The sequence below is a fragment of the Seriola dumerili genome, unplaced genomic scaffold (assembly GCF_002260705.1).
Source record: "Seriola dumerili isolate Sdu_G_001 unplaced genomic scaffold, Sdu_1.0 BDQW01000191.1, whole genome shotgun sequence".
Lineage (NCBI taxonomy): Eukaryota > Metazoa > Chordata > Actinopteri > Carangiformes > Carangidae > Seriola > Seriola dumerili.
In genome coordinates, this window is record NW_019174446.1 from 473,765 (window position 1) to 498,417 (window position 24,653).

Sequence of the window (24,653 nt, forward strand, 5' to 3'; positions counted from 1 at the left end):
AATTACATCACTTTGAATTCAAAAGTTCATGTTCAATGATTTTATCATTTTAATTTTATAATTAGGAAATTGTGTTTAAAGTTTTGTTTGAGTCAAGACCAGAGGTTGATTTCTCATTCTCATTATTGTCATTATTATTGCTCTCTCTCTCTCTCTCTCTCTCTCTCTCTCAATTCAATCCAACAGGCTTTACTGGCATGACATTTTCAATGTATTACTAAAGCACAATTACAATCATTAAATGGAATTAAATGATCAAACCCACCCTGAGTCTGGTTCTGCTCGAGGTTTCTGCCTCTTTTTCTCTCCACTGTCGCCACGTGTTTGCTCGAGAGCTGGGTCTAGACCTGCTCTATTTGAAAAGTGAGATAACTTCGGTTGTGATTTTGGAGAACACTGGAGAACTCTCTGTTTCACGTCATTAGAGCGTGAACACATGCTGCAGACTCCCAACTTCTCCCGTTACTAATGAAACTCCTGCTTAATCACACTCAGTTTCAGGTCACTATCACTCCAGTGAGCAGGTTATGTGTTTGATTAGTCTGTTAATTAGCAGGATGTCTCAGGCTGTAATTACATTTAGTGACATGGTGCCAATAAACAAGTGATTCATTAAGTGAAAATCCAGGAGTTTTCCTCATCACTGCACATGAATGAAAACGTGGTTGTGTAGACTGGACTGTGACGACACCTGAGCCTGACTCGTTACCTCATACGGTCTAATTATTCCAGTTTGATCTTGGATCATGTGTCTGGAACTTCTGCGTTTTATTTATTTTATTTTCAGTGAATTCAAATTCAGATGATCCAGATTTTGAATTCTTGGTTCAACTTGAACATGACGTTCAAACTCTCCTGGCTCTTATATCTTTCCTTTGACATGGACACGTGTGTGTGTGTGTGTGTGTGTGTGTGTGTGTGTGTGTGTGTGTGTGTGTGTGTGCAGTGTGTCAGTGGTGTGTAGTTTGAACTGTAAACATTGTGTGAAGCTCAGGTCAGGTTCAGTTCTCTGCCCCCCTCCCCCTGCAGTGATCACTCAGGTGGGCAGTGTGTGTGTGTGGGGGCGTGGCCTCTAGCTGTCCACCACCTGGTGAGGCAGAGTGACGGAGGAGCCGTTGATGAAGGAGCCCTGTTTGTCTCTTCCCTTCAGAAAGTAGGTGAGCAGCTCCCCCTTCCCCTTCACAAAGATCGGCCCCCGCCTCACAAAGCGAAAACCGTACTCCTTCAGGATGTTGTAGCAGTCCTCCACCACCTGGGGGCAAAACACACACACACACACACAGACACACGCATTAAAGTGAGTGTAAATTTGTGTAAACAGTGGGAGTGATCCAGTAAACCCAGTGCTGCACCTGGATGTTCCCCATCACCCCTGTGGACTCCATGCGACTGGCCACATTCACAGTGTTGCCCCAGATGTCGTAGTGGGGTTTCCGGGCACCGATCACTCCAGCTAAGACTCCGCCCTTATTCAGACCTGAGGGAGAGAGGACACAGGTGACAGGTGAGTTCAGACCTGTGAGAACCTGAGGAGAAGTCTCCTGCCAGTGATGGTGACGTCTCTCTCTCTCGGCACAGTTACACCTGGAGCTGCGGCTGTAATACAGGACGCAGGAGGACAAGCAGATGGATAATCCGTAATTCATTTGTAATTTAACAGTGTGCAATGTTACACTTTTATGTCCTCTTGGCTTTTGACATTTTTACACTTCAATTGCTCTTTCTGTCCTGTCCACTGTTCTACTGTTTTTGTCAAATGAGAAATGAAAAACTGAATTAGCAAAAACCAAAATTGGACTGATATTTGAATTGGATTTTCTTGCTTTTTGTTTGGAAACAAAAAACTAATAGACCACTTGAATTACTTTTTCGTTTAGAATTCAAATCAAATAAAACCATATTAATTCTGTCTTTATTTCAAACAAAATAATGATAAAAGGAATTGCCAAAAAAACAAAAACAGACAATTTTTGATTGTTTTTTTCATTTTTTGATTCTGACACTAAAAATGTTTTTTCCATTTTGGAAGACATCGTCATGTCAGTAGATCTGCCCTTTCTGGAGGCGCCTGGTTGCTCACCTGGTAGAGCGAGTACCATAAAGGCTAAGTCCTAACCACAACAACCCTCTCTCTCTGCCTGTCACAATAAAGGCAAAAGAAAAATCTGCCCTTGCTGCAGACAATGAGAATAGAGTGAATGTATCAATAATTTTCTACATGCTGCACTTTAATGGATCTTTATTTTATTAGTATATTATTTATTTATTTGAAGCACTTTAAGTCTTATTAGTAGATTGCTATGTCAATAATACCCAGATGACTTAGATATGATTTTGTTTATTGTTTTTTTTTTTGTGTGTTTATTCTTTATGTGCATCCCATTCAAAATTATGGCCAGTTTGCCACTGGGTCACAAGTTTTTCACAATAAATGAAAAGAAATGTTCTTCATGTGTTTTTTCTCACTGTACGGAAAACATACTGAACTGTGAATTAAACACCGAGGTATGTACCGAAATGTGAGTTCTGCGTGCCGTGACACTCCTGTTAAAAAGGAGACTGTGATAAACCACATCGTGTGCTTGTCTCTCAGTCTGATTGTGCGCTAAAAGATCCACAACCATGGGAAAACTGGAGAATCAAAATGGAGAGCTGCTTTCAGTTCAATTGTTATCATTAAAATAAAAACTGCCCTGACACTTGACAGTACAACAGCACACACACACACACACACGTACCAATGCGCAGCATGAAGTTGTTGAACGACTGGTAGTTGATGTTCATGAGTGTGACCTTCATGGCCAGAGCAAAGTCCGCCAGGTCCGCCAGGTGCTGCCAGCGCTCCCTGTCCGACTGCTCCTCCTTCTGTCAGACACGGACCAATCAGAAACCACCATCAGCACAACTCGCACATCATCGTCAGTGACTGTGTCATGACATCACTGAGTCATGTTGCTTTAATCAGAGACACACACTGAAGTCCAGAGAGGTCACATGACCCAGCTCACCTTCATGCAGGTGTAGCCATTGCTGACATCTGGGGTGACACCTGACGCTGCCATGTAGGTGCTGCCGATGGTCTTGATTTTAGTGATGCAGCGGAACTGAGGCTCATCCAGCAGCTGACACGGACACAGGTCAAAGGTCAAGGACATGAGGTCAAACATTTCAAACACACACACACACACACACACACACAGGACAACACTTACACTGTCAAAGTCAGAGATGATCTCGTTGAGGAAGCGCAGACACTCAATGCCTCCGTTGTTGATGCTCTCCTCTGTGTAGAAGTCAGAGAAGTTGGGGATCGAGGCGAACATGACTCCGATCTCGTCGTAGGACTGACTGTACAACTCCTGCAGGAGGTCACAGGAACAACAGGGTCAGAACCTTTGAGGAAATGTGGAACCTGGATGTTCCTGAAATCTGCAGGGTGATCCTCTAAGACACAACTATGAGCAGAATACTACATCATGACTTCTTCAACCTGATGACATGACCTCTGCAATAAACCGTAAGTGTTTCTTCTCCACACACAGGGGAAGCAGGGACTGATGTGGGTCTGTGGATGTGAGGGTCTCACCTCGTCCCTCTTCTTGGATCCCAGGAAGTGTCGGGCCACGTGTTCAGGCAGCATGTTGGTCACCAGCGCTTCGTTCCAGCGCCTCATCTCGTACACCTTCTCCTTCTGCTCATGGACCTCGATCTTCCACAGGAACAGGGTGCGGGCGAGCTTCTCCACCTTCACACAGGGACCAGGGTTAGTGCAGGTACGACCAACGTGACAATGATGTTAATGACAAACAGCTCCACTCAGACTCTGTCTCTGGAAACACTTTCAAAAGAGCAGTTTTTACATGAACCAATCATTAAAAATACCAAAGCAAATGACAAATATAAACTAAACAACTGCCCCCCCCCCATGGCAGCATCCTTCTTCATAGTGACCACATGTCCACAGTGGAGGACGTGTCTCATTCATGTGGAGAGTGGACACTATGCCAGGACAATATGTCGGCCTCCCATGTAATGATGATCAATACGATCAATCCGACTGTATCGCAGCTGTCATCGACAATGAAGACTCATTGTGTAGCATCATGTCTAACAATTAACAATTTTTAACAATTCCATTCCCTCATTTTTAAAATGCCTTTTGAAATAGTTTTTCAAATTCCATTATTTATTCATGAATTAATAAATGTATTTATAAATGGTATAAATGGACTGTTTTATGCTGTTTTTGTAAATCACTTCTTATATCTTAAGTATTGATTGATGGATTAATTGTTCATTAATAAATTCTTTTTACAATTCTTATTTTTTATGTCTATTAAAATATGAAATTAAGGAAATTGTTTTCTGCTCCTCAACAGGAGTTTAGATATTACACTGAAAATAACTGAAATAAAATATATAAATAAAACAGACTTGATGCTAAATTAATACTCTGATCACCATCACCATCATCACCACCACAGCTGCCAGTTCAGAGGAGAGTTACAGTAGATTTGTCTGAGTTTTATTGGTGTATCTGGTCACAGCTGCTTCTCCATCACTGTCTGCTACAGAGTCTTTCTGCAGGTCTGTGTCATCTTCATCATCCTCCTCTGTTACACTGTTACATCAGATCACCTCAGATATCTCTGTGACTGTCGCACCACCTCCTGACATATAAATCAGAATCACAGTAAGAGTCAATCAGGTCTGCGCTATCAAAACAGAAACAGGGCAAAACCATGTTAAATGAGGGGCCTTCATGTGCTGCTTTCATCATGTTTGTCCTGTTCATTTTAGTGAAACTACTGACATTTGGTTTTGTGTTGGGTTGATGTTTATAGCTGTGAGATTCCTCTGTTACTTTTACACTATATACTGTGTGTGTGTTGCCATAGCAACCTACAACACAATTGATTGATCATTGATTTTGTTTGTATCTCCACTGTCCTGGCATCATAAAAATCACTGAGGAGCTTTAGTTGTTATCTGATGTTTTCTGAGACAGGAGATCATGTGATCCTTCAGAGACACAGAGGAAACATGTTCAGGCAGCACCAGTACAACACTGCTAACCTTGCTAACTGCTAACGAGCAGCGGACACCGAACACGAGAACTTACATGTCGGGAGAAGTAATAGAAGCTGACCATCATAATGAAGATCATGATGGTCATGGTGAACTTGGAGGGAACCAGGTAGGACCTGCAGAGAAAAACGTGTGTGTGTTATCAAACACATGAAGACAGGAAACTAAGACCTGGTCCAGGTGTGTGAGCTCACACCAGCTCTGTTACAGCAGCTTCCTCCCGGCCTCACCTGTAGTCCTGGAAACGGGCCATGTCGTAGCGGTCGAAGATGTCCCTCCAGCTGTAGATGTTCACGATGCCGGTGGCCACGGTGATGAGCAGCATCAGTGTGAGCTTGACCATGTGACTGACCTGGACCAGCATGGTGGTAGCCATCAGAGCAAGCACAGCAATGTAGCTGTAATATTTGGGGTTGCCCAGGCAACCGTCAGGGCCGGACCGAGTGGAGGAGGAGGACGAGGAAGAGGAAGGAGCCACAGTGGTGCTACCTGAGTCTGGGACTCGAGGGAGACAACTCAGCTGGACAGAGGAGAGACACGAAGTCCGGAGATCAGGATCATCATTAACATTATTTGTAAAACTGGACTCTGAGATCCACGTCCTGTCTCAGGACTCTGAGGAGTTTCTGTCCAGGTTCCTGGATCTGGGTCCAGCTACCAGCTGATAGAATAAACACAGGCTGTAAGAGAGAGCAGAGAGCAGCTCACCATGTCCATGATGTCCGCCATGGTGAGGATGAAGATGGCCGCCATGGCCCAGGTGTTCCGGGCCCAGCGGGTGTGGTCGATCCAGGTGGAGAACGACACCAGCTTCTTGGGAAAGACCTGACACACAAACACAGTCCAGTCAGTAAACAGTCCAGTACAGCCTGTAAACCAGAACCCAGACCATTCAGTCTGACGCTGTGCGTACAGGGATGAGGTTCACATTCAAATCCACTTATCAGATCAGATGTCTCTCTCTCGCCCTCTCTCTGGAGTCGTTGAGGTTCTACTTGTAGGTGTTGCACACACTTGCGGGGGTCGTTCAATTTCCTTGTTATTGTTTATTATTGTATTAAAAAAAAAAAAACCTTACACAAACTGCCCAACATGCAACTCTAGCAACCACAAGATAGAAAGCAGTATTTGGGTGGAATAACCCTTAAAAAGCACATGTAGGACTAAAAAAAGGATTTTAGTTGGAATAAACCTTTATGGCAGCTTTTGCGATTCAGGGTCCTGGGAATGTGGTGTTGAAACTGCAGCCTCCAGTACTGCAGGAACATACAATTGGGGTACAGGTTTTAGGGTTGGGGGTTAGCACCTAAATGGAATGCTGCCATTACTCGTATTGTTACTTATTACACCTGTACTTCTCCTGCTCTGACATGTGGCTGCTAACACTGTACAGTGATCACACTCGCACGCATGTGCCTGTGTGAGTGGAAACGTTACTGCAGGCTGATGACACTGTGATATCTGATGTGATATTGATGTCGACAGTGAGTGTGCATCTTCTCAGAGCATGTGACTGACTGACTGTGACAGCAGCAGTCGATACCGTCCTGCCCGCTGCATCAATACATCTGACTTTCCATGAGGTGGAATCAACAGAACCGCTCCGAGCCCCCCAACCCACACACACACACACACACACACACACACACACACCACTTTATCCCCCTGCTCTGTCACATGTCCGTGTCCACATGTTCAATGTTTTTGAAAATGTTCACGTGTTTGATATGAACACAAAAAACAAAGAAGACATCTCCTCCTCTATCAGAGTCCACTGGAGTCTTCAAGGTCTAGATTACACATAAAGGATTTTAAAGGAATAGTTAAATATATCAATAATAACATATTATTTAACCACAGTTTGTCTCTTTTACACGGTGAGTTCATCACTGAGCTGTAGGTGTTGGTAGGTGTTTCCTCCTGCCTCCAGTCTTTGTTCTAATTGAACATATTTGTGTTATATTCACATTCACAATTTTTATAGTATTTCTTTCACATTTTTATTGTAAATATTTTATTGAAACATTTTCTATTTATATTTAAACTACCTTACCTTTACCTAACTTGTTTTTGCTTTATATTTCTTTATATTTTTTCTTAATATGTTTATTGTTATGCACCAAAACACCAAAGCAAATTCCTCGTATGTGAAAACCTGACTCTGAGTCTGCCAGGCTAACCACATCCTGACTCCAGCTCTGCACTGAACACACACAGACAGACACTGTCCCAGCACTTTGAAACCATGTTCCTCTGAGGACACGTCTGTGTGACTCGAGGACACGAGCTCATGACCAGTCAGTCAGTCAGTCAGTTCTCTAACACTGACCTGTGTTTGGCCTTAAAGTTGTAATCTGTAACTTTTCCACATTAAAATGTCTAAAAACAATTAGACCTATGTTCTAAATGTTGTTGAGTTGAGTTCTTACATTATCACAAATGTTTCCATTAATTCTCAAACCAGAGAAATCTGTGATTTTAATCATGGTAACGTTTCATTGGTCGCCTGTCAGTGACATCATATCTTCTATGATCATGTGTCAGTGTATTTTTCTGACAGAAGCTCAACATTGACTTTTATCTAGTTTTAAGCCACATACACTTTTTCCACCTTGGTGGTTTTCAGCTCTATATTTGAACCAGATGAAGGATTTTTAAGTTATCAGAGAAACAAGCTGAGGAAATGTTAGACAGCTCAGCTCCAACTCTTCTCTGAGTCTCTGTCCTCCGTACAGCGTCGCTCAAACACTAACTTTAAATGTGAAGCTGCTTTATTCAGAGTTTTTAATGGTTAGAATCACTGAAACACTGACACTGAGGGAATCCAAACCAGGAGGAGCTTAAGACAACAACTCCCATGATCCCACGCTATTTCACAACATCACCCAACGCCATCTTTTCTTATTGTTTTCATTGAGAGACCCCTAGAGGCAGAAGTTGCAGACTGTGAGTCTCCTGGTCCCCAAAAGAAACCAGACAGACTGACCTGACAGTTGTTGGCAGTCGCCACATCTGGAGAAGCTGCTGCTAACTTGCTACCAGGAAGCAGCAGGTAGTGAAAACACGACACAACCGTCAGATGTAAAAGGATAAAACGTGCTGTGACTCACTCTGGGGAAGATGGCGGCCAGAGAGCAGATAGTCAGGATGAGCAGCAGGACTTCTCCCACTGCAAAGGTGATGTAGTTTGCAATCAGCCTGTTCCACAGCACATGAACACACAGCCAGACGGTGAGAGAAGTAAACAGTGGTTAAGAAAACATATGTCACACAGAACAACATGTTAGTGAGTTGGGTTGTGATAGCTATACAAACTGAAGTGATGGATAAATGTCTGAGATCTAGAAAGAGAAGTGTGGGGAGGTTTGTTCTGGTGTCGTGGACTGACCAGGGGTCTATGAGCGCCTCCATGGCTGCAGTGAAGAGCAGGACCACACAGGAGCAGCAGAAGGCCGCTCCGCTCTGCTTCTCCTTCTCCACGGAGTAACGAGTCTCCAGGTCCGGATCCACAAACCTCAGGGAGAGCCTGTTGGTGTGTTTCCCCTTCAAACTGACGACACAAGAAAACCTCAGCTGCTACATCAGATGGAAAAGACCGCTATGACATCATCTATAGTTTACCTGACATTATAATATTATAGTAAAACACTGTGACACCACTGTGCTGTGCACTGTGTGAAAACTGTGACATTGATTTGTTTTCAGTCTTCACTTTGTACTTTTTTTTTTTTTTGGCTCTGACCAAAACCTGACCTTTGCACCAGCACCAAAAACTGAAGTAGTGAGACTGGGGTCGAGTGTCTTGTCAGATTCATCCTGATCCAGGATCAGGAGGCGGAGCAACACACTGAACACCAAGTTGCTCCTCATGGTCAGACTTGAGCCTGGCATGCAAAGGTGTGTGAGGGTGTGTGGAACTGCACTAAGATGGTTTAAGTCCTGTTTCTCACTTACGCCTGCACCGTCTCTCTCTCCAGCAGAGCCTCGTTCAGCAGTTTGTTGAGCTCCTGCTCGTTCTCCTGAGCATCGATCACTCTCTCCGCCAGGTCCCGCAGCCGCAGCCGTCTCCGCGGGTTAGGGAAGGACGGATTCACCACCTGAACACCAACAAACAAACTGCTCCGTGTCTGTGTCTAAGATTAAGTAAGTCCATTGGTCTGTCAGTCACCTGCACCTAACCTCCTCTGAACCTCATCATTTTTAAATGAAACTTGATGTTCTTGATGCTCTGAGGTGGAGACCTGGTGTTTAAAGCTACTATTGATCCACATTAATGGAAAGACTGACAGGGTGAGCTGTCAGTAGCTACTACTGCTACTGGTTAACTACACAAACTCATGTATTAGAGTTGAAACATGTGAAGATCTACTTCTAATCTGAAAAGAACTTCACGCCTGTAAATGCGGGTGTGACCAGGCTCTAAGACCCGTCAGTGTCCATCCAGTGGGACTACACCCCTCTTTGCTGTGAGTGAGGACCTCAGTGGTTACCCTGGTGTCCAGCTCGTCTGGCTCCTCCGGCGTGGTGCAGGCTGTGTTAGCGCTGCCGTTACACTCTGTGGTGTTGATCAGCAGCGGAGAGTTTCCATTGGACGAGGTCACAGACAGCTTCTGATGAGAGACGGGAAAACAGGAAGTGATCAGCGTAACGAGCTGACAGACTGTCCTCTCACGAACATGTTTATTTTCAAATCATATTCAATAAATGAAGTTATTCAAATGTTTCATGGTGTGGCTGAACATCAGACAAACGTTTGAATATCTAAATATCTGCTGTACAGGTGTGTTGCAGGTGTGTCGTAGGTGTGTTGCAGGTGTGACTCACTACACCGTTGATGCCATTCTTTCCCACAGGCCCTTTAGGGACGACCACCAGGTAGGTGTCGATGCCCCTCTCCCTCAGGTAGTCACAGCGGTCGCCTCCGTTCCCGGGCTCCACGTCAAACTCTCCATGAAGACACTCCATCGTGCTCTGAGAGATGTGGACACGACTGGTCCAACAGAGGGTCACATCGGGTTATTGATCTATCAGCAGGTTATTGATCTATCAGCAGGTTACTGATCTCATAACATAACCATCTTAACAGGTGGTTTAATGTTGCTGCACTCAGTCAGAGTCCCATTAATGAGTCTGAGTATTTCACTGAATGAATCACAGAGCAGAGGGGCCGTCTGAGACTAAAGAATAACACAGCGTAATGTTTCTCTTGTCCTATAGTAAATGCATGTCACATGACAAGACAATGACATGTGGTTGAAAGCTTTGGAAAACATTTGAGCTTGAGCTTTAATAATGATTTGATTCACTACAAATCATTGTGTTTTGGAGATATTTAGTTAAACTGTGTCTCTTATAGTGATGACCCCACAGAGACTTCGTCACCAGCTGCTCTCAGCTCCACTGATCCTTCCTCTGTTAGCTCATTGTCTTGGTCTCTCTTTGTGCGTGACTCCAGCAGTTAACATGAAGCAGCTCTTACTGATGACATCATGGTTATTATAGCAGTGGTAGCTGATGCCTGATCCCACATAAAAAGTGAAAAAAAAAAAATCAAAATCTGGGTCTGAAACTAATCTCCTCTTACTTCCTCACTGATAAATCTGGATTGGGCCTTATGCCCCGCCCACCACCTGCTGGCTCCAGGTGGACAGGTGAAAGAGCAGAGAGCATCAAGATGGTTAGAGGAGGAAACATCAGAGACTCAGCCTCATGTTTGAGCCTCAATCAGACCCAGACTCAGAGGAGGAGTCTGAGACCAGAACCAGAGACTAGCAGAGGGATCAGAGCGGTTAGCGTAGTTAGCATCTTTTATTTGTTTATGTTGTTTGTTAGCTTGTAACTGGCAGTGGCTGACACAGTGTTAGTGGTTGTGCTAATGCTAACTCTCTCTCTGTACTGACGAGGTTTCAGGTTTATTTAGCCCCGCCCCCTGTCCTCACAACTTGACAGGATTGGTTCCTGAGGTTTGTGACGTATGAAACCCTGAATCTGTTTTGGTGCTGATGATTATGTCACTCATCATATGTCTGTATTATATAAAAACGTTAACCAGTCTAAAGTTAAACACTTGTTTTTTATTAGAGGGGTCTTTAACTCCTACAATAATAAAGTTGTGGCTTAATGAAGTTGTCCATGTATTTCTCTAAGGTTTTCATTCAACCGGTCAACCATAACCCAGTCCACATGTTGAACGGTAAAGTGGTGGAACCAGGTTCAGTTAAACCAAAATAGAGAGCAGGTCAATGTTCTATATTCATGTGACCATGGGATAAAACTGTAAAACCACCACAACGCAGCACAGACACAGTTTACAGACTAACCCTAACCCTAACAGTGGACTGAAATAACTTTATTTAAACCCCTGTTGGGAGTTGAGGTTTGGTCTTACCCTGGGATCCCTCCAGCCTCCATCTTGTTGGCCACAGTGACGTCGGTGGACCAGACGTCGTACTGCCAGCGTTTCTGACCCAGCACTCCTCCCAGCACGGTGCCGCTGTGAACTCCCACCCTCATGTCCACGTCGGTCTGGGTTTTCTCTCTGACGTACCTGAGGAGGTTCACAGAGGAACACAAGGACACCATCACACGCTCAGTCTGATCAAACTGCCGCATCACAACCAATGTGATCTCCATGACCTCTCACTGCCAACCACTGTTCAACGCTTTATTTCATAGCTGAGCCAATAAGAGTCCATCAGAGGATCGATCCCTCTCTATGACCTACAGACTAACACGCTGCACCACAGCGGAGCTGACACGGTCCAGACCCTGGTCCTGGTACTCACGAGATGGCCTCCACCATGGCCAGGCCCATCATGATGGAGCAGGCGGCGTGGTCCTCCCTGTAGTCCGGCAGGCCGCAGATGCAGTAGTAGCAGTCTCCCAGGATCTTGATCCTCAGCTGGTGATATTTCTGACAGGTAGACAAGGCTCAGTCACAGACATGTAGAGAGACCAGACTGAGATCTGAACCTCCTCCGTCAGTCTCTTCAGCAGGCACAGTAAATGGAGGAGTGAGATTTGAATGGACTGTTTACTGACCTGACATTCATGACATTCACATTCATGTCAAGTCTGTAAAAGCCCAAAAGCGGTGACCTCTGACCTCCAAAGTCACTGGTCCATTATATACACTGATCTGATCCGACATTAGTTTGAATAATTGGTAAAAAAAATAAGCTGTAAAATCACAGTGTGAGGCCCAGCTACAGTGTCCTCTTATAATAACAACAACAATATTAATAATAATCATAATTTAATAATAATAACAATTTGTTACCATTTATGAATGGCTTATAACTATTTTATTAGTAAGCTTGTTAACAGTTTATAAATCATTCATAAGCTGTTATAACACATTAGATAAAAAGGGCAACTGTGATGGAACTGAGATTGCGCTGTTGTAAAAATCTCAATATAAACAAAGATCATTCATTCATTTCTTCATTAAGGCCATAAACGTCTGTTTGGTGTTTATGGAAAAAAAAACTGTTTAATTACTGCTGCTCAGTCCGTGTTCTGTCTGTGATCAGTGTAAAGCTTAATGTTTTTTCATCAGTTATTCTACTAATATTTGTCAAACACTGAAGACGACTGTCACTCTGTCTTCAGCAGGACACAACCTCTCAGCTGATCACACACATACAGATCATGCGGGAATGATGCAGACATCATGCTCCTCACATTGTCTTGAGCGAATCACAACTTGTTAATCAGAATATTTTATCAGAATCAAACATGAATATGTCTGGACTTCAGTCTACAGTCTGGACTTGAGCAGCAGGGGCTTATGGGAAGTTGTGCAGTCATTCATGGGAATAAGAACACATCCAGCAACAGACCGGACCATGAACACCAGCTTCATCACCTCTGTCTGGCTCATCTCATCATTTTCTTTTTATGTAACTGTGACTTTGTCTAATTGTTTTAAACGGTCAGAAATCATTCAGATGACAGAGTCTCCACACTCATCAGAATGACAGATCATTTTCCTGCAACCTGATGTAACATCATGTTAATTCATGTCTGTATATAACAACTGGACCATGTCAGAGTCAGATGATGGTTGTGAGGTAACGGAGAGAGAACTCACTGCGGCCAGTTTGTCGAAGCGAGCGAACAGCTCGTTGAGCAGTTTGACCAGCTCCTGAGCGCTGCAGGACGACGACAGCTGGGTGAAGCCCACGATGTCTGCAAACAGAATACTGACACACACACACACACACACACACACACACACACAGATCAAAACCTGTTCCAGTGTTCATGTGGCCATCTCACTGCTGTTTTAAGTGTTGAAAATGTGTGAACTGGTCCTTTAAGTCCCTGAAACATCTGTGCACTCATTGATCCACAGCAGCCTCATGTTCAGGTTGCTGTGTTGATGTGTTGCTTCCTGTACCAATACAGAAACGCTTCCTGTCTATCTCCACAGCTGACTGACACCAGAACACAAACATGTGTTGGGTTCAGCTAACTCTATGTAACTCACTGGGCTCTATCTTGAGCAAGTGTCTTTGCTTCGGACTGATGCAGTTGTCATTTTCCCGTCCAGCGCCCACGTTGTTTAAATAGCAAACACACACGCACACCGCTATCTTCAGTCTGTCTATCAGTGGAAAGTGATTGACCTACAAAAATCTGGTCTGAAGTCAGTGGTGCAGTATTTTCACTGTCAAGAGAGTGATGTGTGTCAACATGCACGGGCGCACAGAGCTCATACACTCCTGCCTGTTACACACAAGCAGAGTGAGCTGAAGATGTGCTTAGATGTTGAGATGTCAGGTGGAACATTACAGCACAGCCTCAGAAGGTCGGAGCCTCTTTGTGTCATGTTGTGTGTTGTGTAACGCTGTCATGTGTCATGATGTCTCTTGGACGAGACTCTGCAGAGAAGTGTTCTTTCTTACTACCTAAATCCTCCGCAGTGTTTCCACATTCATCACCTCAATTTGTCACCACAGTTTCATAACAAACCCAAGATTTATTCACACTTCTCATCATATCACATCAAATATTTCTAATGTTGTGCCGTTGCTGCACTGTAGAGCTGTGAGCAGAGCGTTGATTCGCTCAGCCATTGTTCACCCCTCAGAGTCACAGAGCTGCTGCCTTTGTCAGGACCGGTCTAACTGGTCAGGACTGGACTCACTGGTCAGTCACAATATGTGATCAAATGACCACAAATAGAGTCTAACTCTAGAGAATGGGAGATGGCACTGTGATTGGTTTATTGGATGTTAGGCCCAAAACACTCCCATGATAAATTAAGAGATTAAGTACAACCCTTCTGAACCATGTGCCTGGAGCAGCGACCGTTTTTCCACTGTTAAAATAGCAAAAGTGACGTGGACATGCACACACACACACACACACACACACACACACACACACACACACACACACACACTAACCTGACCGTTGAGCAAACACGCCACAAGCAAACTTGTTGTGGCGGTTAAACAGGTGAGACAGACAGACAGAGGGAGCAGGTTACCTGACGTTTTCATGTCTGTACATGTACATGGTGTTGAACTGCTGCATCTCTTTCTGACTGGGCTCCTTCTTCATGTCCTGCAGCATCTCGTCAGCAATGTGCTTGGGGAGGATGGAGAGCAGCAGACGCTCCTGTGGAGGACAGACAGACACACACACGGACCCGGACTTCATTACAGATCTGGGGCCAGTTTCACAAAGATATTTCAGACTGGTGTGTAGTGTTGGTCCAGTCTTAATGTTGCTCATGGATCAGTCCAATGTTAGAGTGTTTCACAAAAATAAAGACTGACTCATTTTAAGCCAAAAACATTAGACACCTTACCTCCAGGCTAACTCAGGCCTAAGACCAAAGTTACCATTCAATCCCTTCAAATGTGGCACAAACATTAACTTGGTTTAAAGGACAAACTGATTAGATTTTGGTGGCCAAAGGTCAAAGGTCACAGTGACCTCAGAAAACACTTGTCACTATGACAAAATTTGTCACAAATGGTTCATATTTCATATGACTGGATAAACAGGGATGTAACCTGAAAGTAGTCTGTAGTGCAGGAGACATACAACCAGGAGGAGGTGATATTAGTTTACCTGTTGCACATGACTCACACAGCGATGGCAACAGGAAATGATGCTGCTTCCTGGTCACCTGACCAGAAAACAGCTGCTAAGACTAAAATATAGAAACAATTATAACAGACACAGACCAGAGTTAGATTAGGAGTCAATACATAAATCATTTATAATTGTTTTTACTACAGCATGAAGGAGGTGTGAACAGCCATCTGTGTTTACAGAAGCTGAACACATACACACACACACGTGTGCACGCGCGCACACACACGTGCACACACACGCGCACACAACCACATGTGCACACACACGCACGCGCGCACACACACACACACACACACACACGTGAGCAAACACACACACACACACACACACACACACACACACACACACACACACACACACACACAGGGTTCGTGGAGAGGGGGTGGGGCCGAGGGGGCAGCATGACAGCTTTCAATATTCTTATCAAAAACCTGAAAGAGAGGCAACAAACGCTGAGCGGGTTGGCTCTGTGATTACAGCTGACACTGTCTCAGGAGGCCGGTTGCCATGGTAACCAGCAGCCACCGGATGCTCCTTGATTGGTTGACGGCCCTCGTCTCCCAGCAGCTCGTGCTTCTCCATTAGTATTCTGGGAGTTTCTTCCACTCATGGTTTTATCAGTGCTCTTGTTGTCTCACAACACCTCTCTCTCTCTCTCTCTCTCTCTCTCTCTGTCTCTTTCTCCTCTGGTCTTTCACTTGCTCTCTGTGGTATAAACCATCTGTTCCATAAATAGCAGTGATGGAGAAAACCCAGAGGCCACAGATGTGATGCGAGGAGGGAGTTGACTGCTGACACAGTACCAGCTCTCTCTCTCTCTCTTTCTCTCTCACACACACACACACACCCACACACACACACACACACCCACACACACACACACACACCCACACACACACACACACACGCAAACACACACCTCCAGACCAGCCTGTTCATGTTAGTTTTTTGTTAGCTTCGTCTCTTTCTCTTAGCTAGTGCTACGGTCAGTGTAACAGACTGAATCTAACATGATGATGTTTTGCAGGTTGCTAACCAGTTATTCACTAATTTAGCATTTAACACAGCGTACAGCTGAGGTTGATGGGAATGTATCTATGTTTGCTCAAGCCAGTGGATTAATTTGTCATCTGAGAAACTCTAGTAGCACTAACACTGACATTTATTTTAATTGCAAACTTCATGTTTGCTAGCCTAGCATTAGCTTACAGTGTTTCCAGTTTGAGCCAGTCTTACTTTCAACATCTGGCAAATACATCTGCTCATTTATCAGTTTGGTCAAAGGAAATGGAAGGTAAACAAGTCAAGGTTTTTAACCATCTCACCGTTCTCGCACAGGATTTATTCAGAGACATTGAAGTGGTCAAGGCTTCCCACACTCAGTGTGACGTTAGAGGAAAATGGCCACCATGAATATGGTTTAAGCAAAAACAAACGGGACTTTTGAATGAACCTGATGACTGGACAGAACACCTGACTGGCTGAAACACGCTGTTCCCAGGTCCTTCTATTGTTTGGTTTCAAGGTCAGAGTCACGATGTCATCCAGGTGTAAGAGTTTGGGCTCCCACTGATTTAAATCAATCTTCATTTAATTAATCTGTTATCAATTCATAAAATCCAGATGTCAATCTTTTAACAGTTGCCTTTTACAGTCTCCTGTGGATGTGTGAAGCTGTGACCCTGACCCTTCAAACCCAAACAGATCTGGTCACATGACAGACAAAAACATGGCGAAGGTACAGTAGCTCCACTGAGGGTGCAGGTCTAACGGCAGAGATGTGGTTGGATTTCAGATTTAAAAACTATGAAGACAAATATTATCGAATACTGGGCAATATATTAAGGAGGCTGAGGGGAAATTTATTCAGCATAAGATAATACATAGGTTTTTATTGTACTCCTTCTAAGCTTCACAGGATGCGTTTACTGACCAATGATTTATGCTGGAAGTGGCAGACAGAAATAGGAATATTTTTTCATGCAATTTGGGAGTATAAACTTGTTTATCCATTTGGGGAAAAAATACTGGAATACATAGGAGGTGGGTGGGCTTGATGACACCTGTATGGCCAAGACTTTGCTTACTGGGGGACCAAACAGAATTGCCCATTATATCAAAATGAGACTTTACAGTGATGAGGGGTGGAGTCATCACGGCTGCCTGAGTGATCCTCAGATTATGGAAAAGTACTTCACCTCCAGATCTTAAAACAGAGTCTATGCAGGAGATAGTATCATATAAACATATGTTAGCTAAAGTTAATGGTAAAGGTAAAAACTCTAAGAGACCTTGGGATGGGTTTTTTTGCTCACAGTATGAGTAAGACACTGTGATCTGCTTGTACTACTTTAATTGCTAAATGCTTATTCTGGTTGTTTTAAATATGTACATTTACCATGGGCCTTTGAATATCTCATTACCAAAGATGATTATAGTGCCTATGAAGACAGTGAAAAGCTGCAAAAGCAAAGCTATATGTAAGATGTGAAGAAGAAGAAGCTGTGTGTACCTGTTGGTTCACACTGTAGCTTGCGCACAGGGGTATGTTAGCATATTACATGACACACATTACTGACCTACTTCTTGAGATGTGTCTAAACTGTTGGTCTCATTAAATTGAGAGTGCATTAATGTAACATGAATATTTGTCATAATGCACCAGGTTAGAGGATCAGTAGTGATACTGTGTTCTGACTCTGGACACATGCCGTAAGGCTCATTCACACACATAGACACCAGAAGGTTTGACCTCTGACCTGTTGCTGGCTCTGCTCCTCTAGGTTGAGTTTGACCTCCAGTGACTGCCTCGCCTCCAGGAAGGCCTTCCGATGCTTCCTGTCAGCCATGTAGTACGACATGACGCCCACGGTGATCGCACACACGTAGATCACGATGTTGGCCAGCAGCTAGAGGCAACAAGAAATCAGCAGTCAGGGCTCCATGTTAAATGAATACTCAGTGTAATAAGTGGACACAGCAGAGGGTTTGAGGATGGAAACTTTCCCACAAAGTTTCATCCAGAGAACTAAAGACTTTACTCTGCTAAACACACACTCCTATGTCCAGACTTGTTGTGGTGCTTTTAATGACATCACTATGACCCACTCTCTGTCATACTGTGGTAAATATCTTGGCTGCACTGTTTGTCTCAGAACACCATGAAAAAAGTATCTGCTTTTATGATTAATTTAGTTTTAGAAATTCAGAATTTTATTGGACTAGAAATGGAGGAATCTATCTGAACCTGAGGAAGAACAGTATCCAGTGTTTTTAGATGAAGCTTCAAACATTGTGGAACTAACACCTGGATAATTTACAGACACACACCAGGGTTTGTTTTCACTGACTATTATTGTATTTTATGGAATGCCATCTGAATCAATATTAAATAAATACATAATAAATACAGCTATGAAATAAATCCTGAAGTACATAAATTAGGTAATAAATGTAAGAATATATAAATAAATGTAAATATAACTATATAAGCGATAACTTTATAAATGAATAAATTAATATGTGAATAAATAAATCGTTTTTTTCAATATTAAAAAATTACCTTTTTTATTTATTTTATTTATTATTCATTTATTTGATTTTTATTTAATATTTTATTCCAGATTTATATATTTTTGGAGACATAAAATAAAAAATAGAAATAAAAAGAGCTGGGAAATAAATGTGGACTGTGGAAATAAAAGTCTCCAGAAATAAATAAATGTGGAATTATAAAATAAAAGTCCCATGAAATACATAAAAAGGTCATTTAAAAAAAAAAGCTCTTTATTTATGTATTAATTTATTTATTTTCTCATTTGTTAAGCTATTTATTTATTTATATATTTATTAATTCATTTATAAGCTATTTATTTATTCATTTATTTATTTATTTACTCACTTATAAATTTCTATTTACTTTTATTTATATATTTCTACATGTATTAACTAATTTACTTATGTCAGGATTTATTTCATAGCTATATTTATTTATTTAATATTGATTTAGATGGCATTCCATATTTATTGTGTTTTTCACTCATAGACCTGGTGATCTGAGCACATGGATCTGAGCGACAGTTTACAAATCAGAGGGCACAGATTCTGAGAGCACAGCAGGTTTCTAAACCCACAGTGTAAACATTTACATATGGATCTCTTGCTTCCCCACTGGCCCCTGGGGGGCGCCGTACGTCCGTACACTCAGTGTGTTTCTGTAACAGGTCATTTGTGTGAAGTTGTTTGGATGATGCGCTCAAGAAATCTGCAGGCCGGATTAACACAGACCAAGAGAAGCACATTCAGAACAAGCACTGAACGAGTATTTTAGAAAACAGAACAGAATATTTTTCATACCCTCTTTTCTTTTTTCTATGCTTAACCTGGAAATGACTAAAATTAAATTCCATACTTTTCCATACAGTGTAGGAAGCATGAATTCCTCTGAGCGATTTATGTAGAAAGAATGTGATCCAGAAAACTCGGTGAAAAGAATGAGGTTAATACCAAGTATCCACCTGCTGCTGCAGCTCACATGTAGCTGGACCTTAACCCTCATCATGGAGCTGATTCCTGTACGGTGCAACAGTGTTTCCCAGTGTTCAACTATCCCATCGTAGTCTTTGTGCAGCTGTAGCAGCTGCTGTATATCAACTCCTTCATAAAAGGGAAATACCGGAGGTCGAAGTTCACGAGTTGAGTCCATAAACCATGAGAACAGAACAGTCCTTAAATCACATCCATCCCATAAACCACCTGTGCGCTGAGATTATCTGATGCATTTAGACAAACTCTGGTTCTCAGACTCCTGGAACTACAAATACCGTTTCTTTTCTCAATTTAGGGGAAAAGTGAAGAGAAACATCTGTTGAGACTAAACAGTTTGATGGTTGGTCATTTTGACTCTAGATGTGTCACCTTTTATCAAACAGCCTCTTAAGGATAAAAGTTGTCCAGTGCTGCAGTGACAGCTGTAAACTGTCTGAAACCTTAAAGACGTCTCTGATGAAAATCATGTTTTGAAACTTGTTAACATCCATGTTTTTTTATGTTTTTTATATAATACAGACATATGATGAGTGAAATAATCATCAGCACCATGACTGAGTGTTTCCACCTTGAACTGCAGTGAACCAATGACAGTCTCATAAAAACAGATTCAGGGTTTCATATGTCACAAACCTCAGGAACCAATCCTGTCAACCTGTGAGGACAGGGGGCGGGGCTAAATAAACCTGAAACCTCGTCAGTACAGAGAGAGAGAGTTAGCATTAGCACAACCACTAACACTGTGTCAGCCACTGCCAGTTACAAGTGAACAAACAACATAAACAAATAAAAGATGCTAACTGCGCTAACCGCTCTGATCCATCTGCTAGTCTCTGGTTCTGGTCTCAGACTCCTCATCTGAGTCTGGGTCTGACTGAGGCTCAAACATGAGGCTGAGTCTCTCTGATGTTTCCTCCTCTAACCATCTTGATGCTCTCTGCTCTTTCACCTGTCCATCTGGAGCCAGCAGCGTTTTTTTTTCACATTTTATGTGTGAAAATCATGTTAAACAAAATATGAATATATCATAGCAGCTAATTTTTATAGATTTGAAAACATGTCTGGAGGAGCTTTAATACTGTACACAGGGGCCACTCCTCACTGGGTAACATGTGTGAGGGCTCAGTGCGTCTGAATTTTCTACAGCTGCTGTTTCTCTCTCTGCTCAGTGTTAACATGTATCCAGGTTTACAGACCACGATCATTGTTAATCATCATCATCAGACAGTGAGTGGTTGTTTCCACAGCTTCACAGATCGTTGTTCTACATTTTTCTTAATGTGAAGAAAACCAACAATGTGTTGGTCTTATGGTTCGATCCTTAAGTTTTCTCTGCTTCAGGGGCAGGTGGAGGTGTTTGCCCAGAGCATCAGTCATTGTTGTGTTTGCAATACAGAAGTCTTCCTCTCTATCTCTTCAAATGAGTACAAGAAGAAGAAGAAGAAGAAGAAGAAGAAGGAGCACTTTAACATCAGGGAAATCTGACTCTGCATTTATTCCATCCATATATACCATATATTGGATCCTGCAAGTATACACAAAACTACTCCAGCTGTTTGGAGGGAATGTGGGGAAAATTTACGCTGATTATGCACATATTTTTTATACATGTAAAAAACTTGCACCACGAAAAAACAAATATCCTTTTAGGATACCGCCCCAAAAGCCTGCAAAAGGAGGAATTATATTTGTTTTGGATTATGAGAATTACAGCTCTTAGCAAATAACAAAGGGCTGGAAAACGTGGGAACCTCCCAGGGTAAACAACTGGTTAGAAACAGTGGAAGATATAATATATATGTAAAAGGGAACTTACAAAGTCAATAATATGAAAAGAAGCTGGGAAAAAATGGGCCCTCTTCAAATTGACTAATTATACTTGATAAAAATGTCAATGAAACATCAGACAGATCATGTTTGAGATGATTTAAGTAGTATACGATAGACAGTAACATAAAACCAAGCTAAAATGAAATATTAAAGCCTTTTATCTGTTAAATACATTTATTTATTATAGTATATCTATATATATATATATATATATATATAATATATATATATATATATAATATATATGATATCATTAGTTATCAGTAATTATCTATATTATACAATATAATCGATATATATATACACACATGGTTATGTATATGTATGTCGGTGCATTTGTGCATAACTAATTTGTACATGGGTACTTGATCGTATACACACACACATATGTATATATATATATGTATATATATATATATATATATATACACATATATATATATATGGAGATACACATCATGATCAGTAACAACTATACTGTCGCTCACCCTATTGCTTTATGTGTGCACTATGTTCTAGGTTTAAACACTTTTAAGGTTAAAAGGTTTGTGTCAAAATGTTTAAATAACAAGAAATGTAGAATGTTTCATTGACATTAACTGGCACAATAACGAATAATAATAAAAAAAAACAAAGTTAGTTCCTGTTTCGAAGAATATCTGATAATGATCATTAGATTTTAAAATATAACACTGATGAAGCGACACCTGTTTCACTACAGCTGTTTTCATCTGACACTGTGAGTCCAGCTTTTCTCTGTTGTGAACTTTCAGTCAAAGCCACAGTGAAGCAGTGAGCAACAGACAGTTTGAACGGCTCAGAGCTTGTACAACACCTTCAGCTCAGTGCATCGGAATGAGCTTGTTTGTTTCCTTACAGCAGAAATGGTTGATTTGCTTATGTACACACGGTGTTAGTGCATGGAGGTAAAAGGTGAACATGAAGCTATGAGACCACTGAGTAGAATAGAAATAAAACCACCGAACATGCCTGCTGATATAAGCTACAGCATCAGATCCGGTCCTCAGCTGTGTGGCTGGGACCTCGGTCTCATCAGGCTCAGCTTGGGCTGGAGAAAATCTCTTTAAACCATTTACAGTGTCTCATGTACAGAGTGGAGAAGAAACAGACATCTGCCGTTATTCATTTATAAAGCTCTTGTGTTAAGGCTTCCAAACTCCCTCACATCTCCTCCCTCATTTGAATCCAGTATCCACAGAACACAATCCAGAAACCACTCAACCCTCGACATCACTCATGTTCGCACTAATGTTGGCAGAACATTTCTCCTGGACACTTTCAATCTTTATTATTTGATGTATTTTATGATTATTGTAAATGTTTTTGTTGATTCTTTGCTTATTAGTTTCTTGTATCGTGTAGCTCTGGTGTTGTTGATTGTCTCTTGTGACTGCTTCCTGTTCTCAGGTCTCTCTTGGAAAAGAGATTATAATCTCAATGAGAAAATAAATAAATAAATACATAATTAGAACAACAAAAGTATTTTGATAATACCAACTGAAATGTGTCCATAGAAGAGCATAAAGAAGCACAGAGAGCTTTGAATGTCAGATTATGAATGACTGATTCTTGGATCAGATTTGAATCATTATTTTCCAGTTTGATATTGTCTCTGATTAGAGCTGCTTGTGTTTAGATCAGATGTAACATTTGGTTTCTGTTGTTAAACATCTTTATATTTATTTTTTTCAGCTGCTGTTTCCAGGGTGACGAATCAAACTGTCTGGATAAAATTTGGTCAGGATGGATGATGGTCAGTATCATGAGCAAACTCATGGTTAAAAGCTCCAGAACTTGTAAGTAAGCGGACCATGAGTCGAGGTTGATTTGTCAGAAGTGTTGTTTTAATATCAGTACCAAAGCTCGGTCTGTAGCCCTGAATGTGGCCGTTAGAAACCCTGAGAATGCAGCTCACACACAGGTAAGTAAATGCATGTCAGGACCACCCCATCTCCCTGCTTACCTGTCTGCCAAGCGCAGCCCCCTGGACCTCCTCCTGCTGATGCTGGGCGATGGTGACGCCCAGAACCAAAGTGTGGACCCCGCAGGACACAGTGGTGATGAGCACGATGGGGGTCAGCCTCAGAGGCAGAGTCAGAAAAAAGGAGAAGCTGAAGAAGGCCTGCCAACCCACAGTGTCACTGGCCTGGTGGAAGCGAGCATAGTTCAGACCCAGGTAGCAGAATATCTGCGCCGCTATGAGCACCCACAGGGCGTAGGGCACCACCCGTCTGGAGATGCGGTCTGGCAGCAGGCCGAAGCGGCACAGCAGGTAGAGGATAATATCTGCAGCCAGTCCCACTGAGGCCACTAGGACAGACGCCAGCTTGTCAGTGGTGTAGACCACGGCACACATGATGATGATGTAGCTGTCGAAGAGGGCGGCGAACACGACCAGCACCAGCAAGGTCTCGTGTCTCTGCCGCCTGAAGTAGGTCTGGTACAGGTTCTCCAGAGACTCGGGTGCGAAGGTGAGGCGCATGAACCGCGGCAGACAGAGGCAGCATCCTGAGCTCCGCACCGTGACCTCATGTGTCCGCCCCACCGCCTGCCCGGGGTCTGAGGGCAGCGTCACGGAGCAGTCCGCCGAATACTCTGCCGAGTACTCGGGCTCAGAGAAGGCTCGGTTCCGGGGCATGGTGGAGTCGGAGCGTTTGTTTCCTGTCCTCTCCTCTATGAAGAACTGTTAAAGCTGTTTGTCCCGCAGGAGGCAGACCTCACTCTCAGGTGTGCATCACCTGCTGCTCGCTCTTCTGCTCAGTAACCGCCGTCGTCCCCTGAGAGCCTACATGAATCACAGCAGAGTGTTGATTGTCTGGACCCGTGCTCTGCAGACACGTCCTCTTACATAGCTGCGTCCCTCACTGCTGTCATTGACTCAGTCGTGTCACAGATCGAGCACGCCTACTCTCCGTCAGCGGCGTGAGAACGTGCACTTTTTAACTTCCTCGTTCAGCTTCACAGACGGGGCTGCTGCACCAGCTCCTCTCCACCTGTGCGCTCCACACCTGTGAACCATGTCACTGGATCAGCTGGGTTTCTGTGTGTGTGAC

General features: G+C 42.8%; 1 protein-coding gene across 1 annotated transcript; it reads right to left on the reverse strand.

The window, feature by feature from the left end:
* Nucleotides 1-1,032: 1,032 nt before the first annotated feature.
* LOC111227842 (adenylate cyclase type 3-like) lies at nt 1,033-24,238 on the reverse strand. Its single transcript, XM_022753567.1, is given in 19 exon segments — nt 1,033-1,252; nt 1,353-1,477; nt 2,739-2,865; nt 3,009-3,122; nt 3,213-3,359; nt 3,587-3,745; nt 5,123-5,573; nt 5,783-5,913; nt 8,199-8,286; nt 8,477-8,638; nt 9,043-9,185; nt 9,579-9,698; nt 9,913-10,078; nt 11,477-11,635; nt 11,874-12,001; nt 13,181-13,292; nt 14,585-14,715; nt 17,961-18,110; nt 23,564-24,238. Coding segments are annotated over 19 exon segments (3,468 nt in total). The 3' UTR covers nt 1,033-1,072.
* Nucleotides 24,239-24,653: the final 415 nt, after the last annotated feature.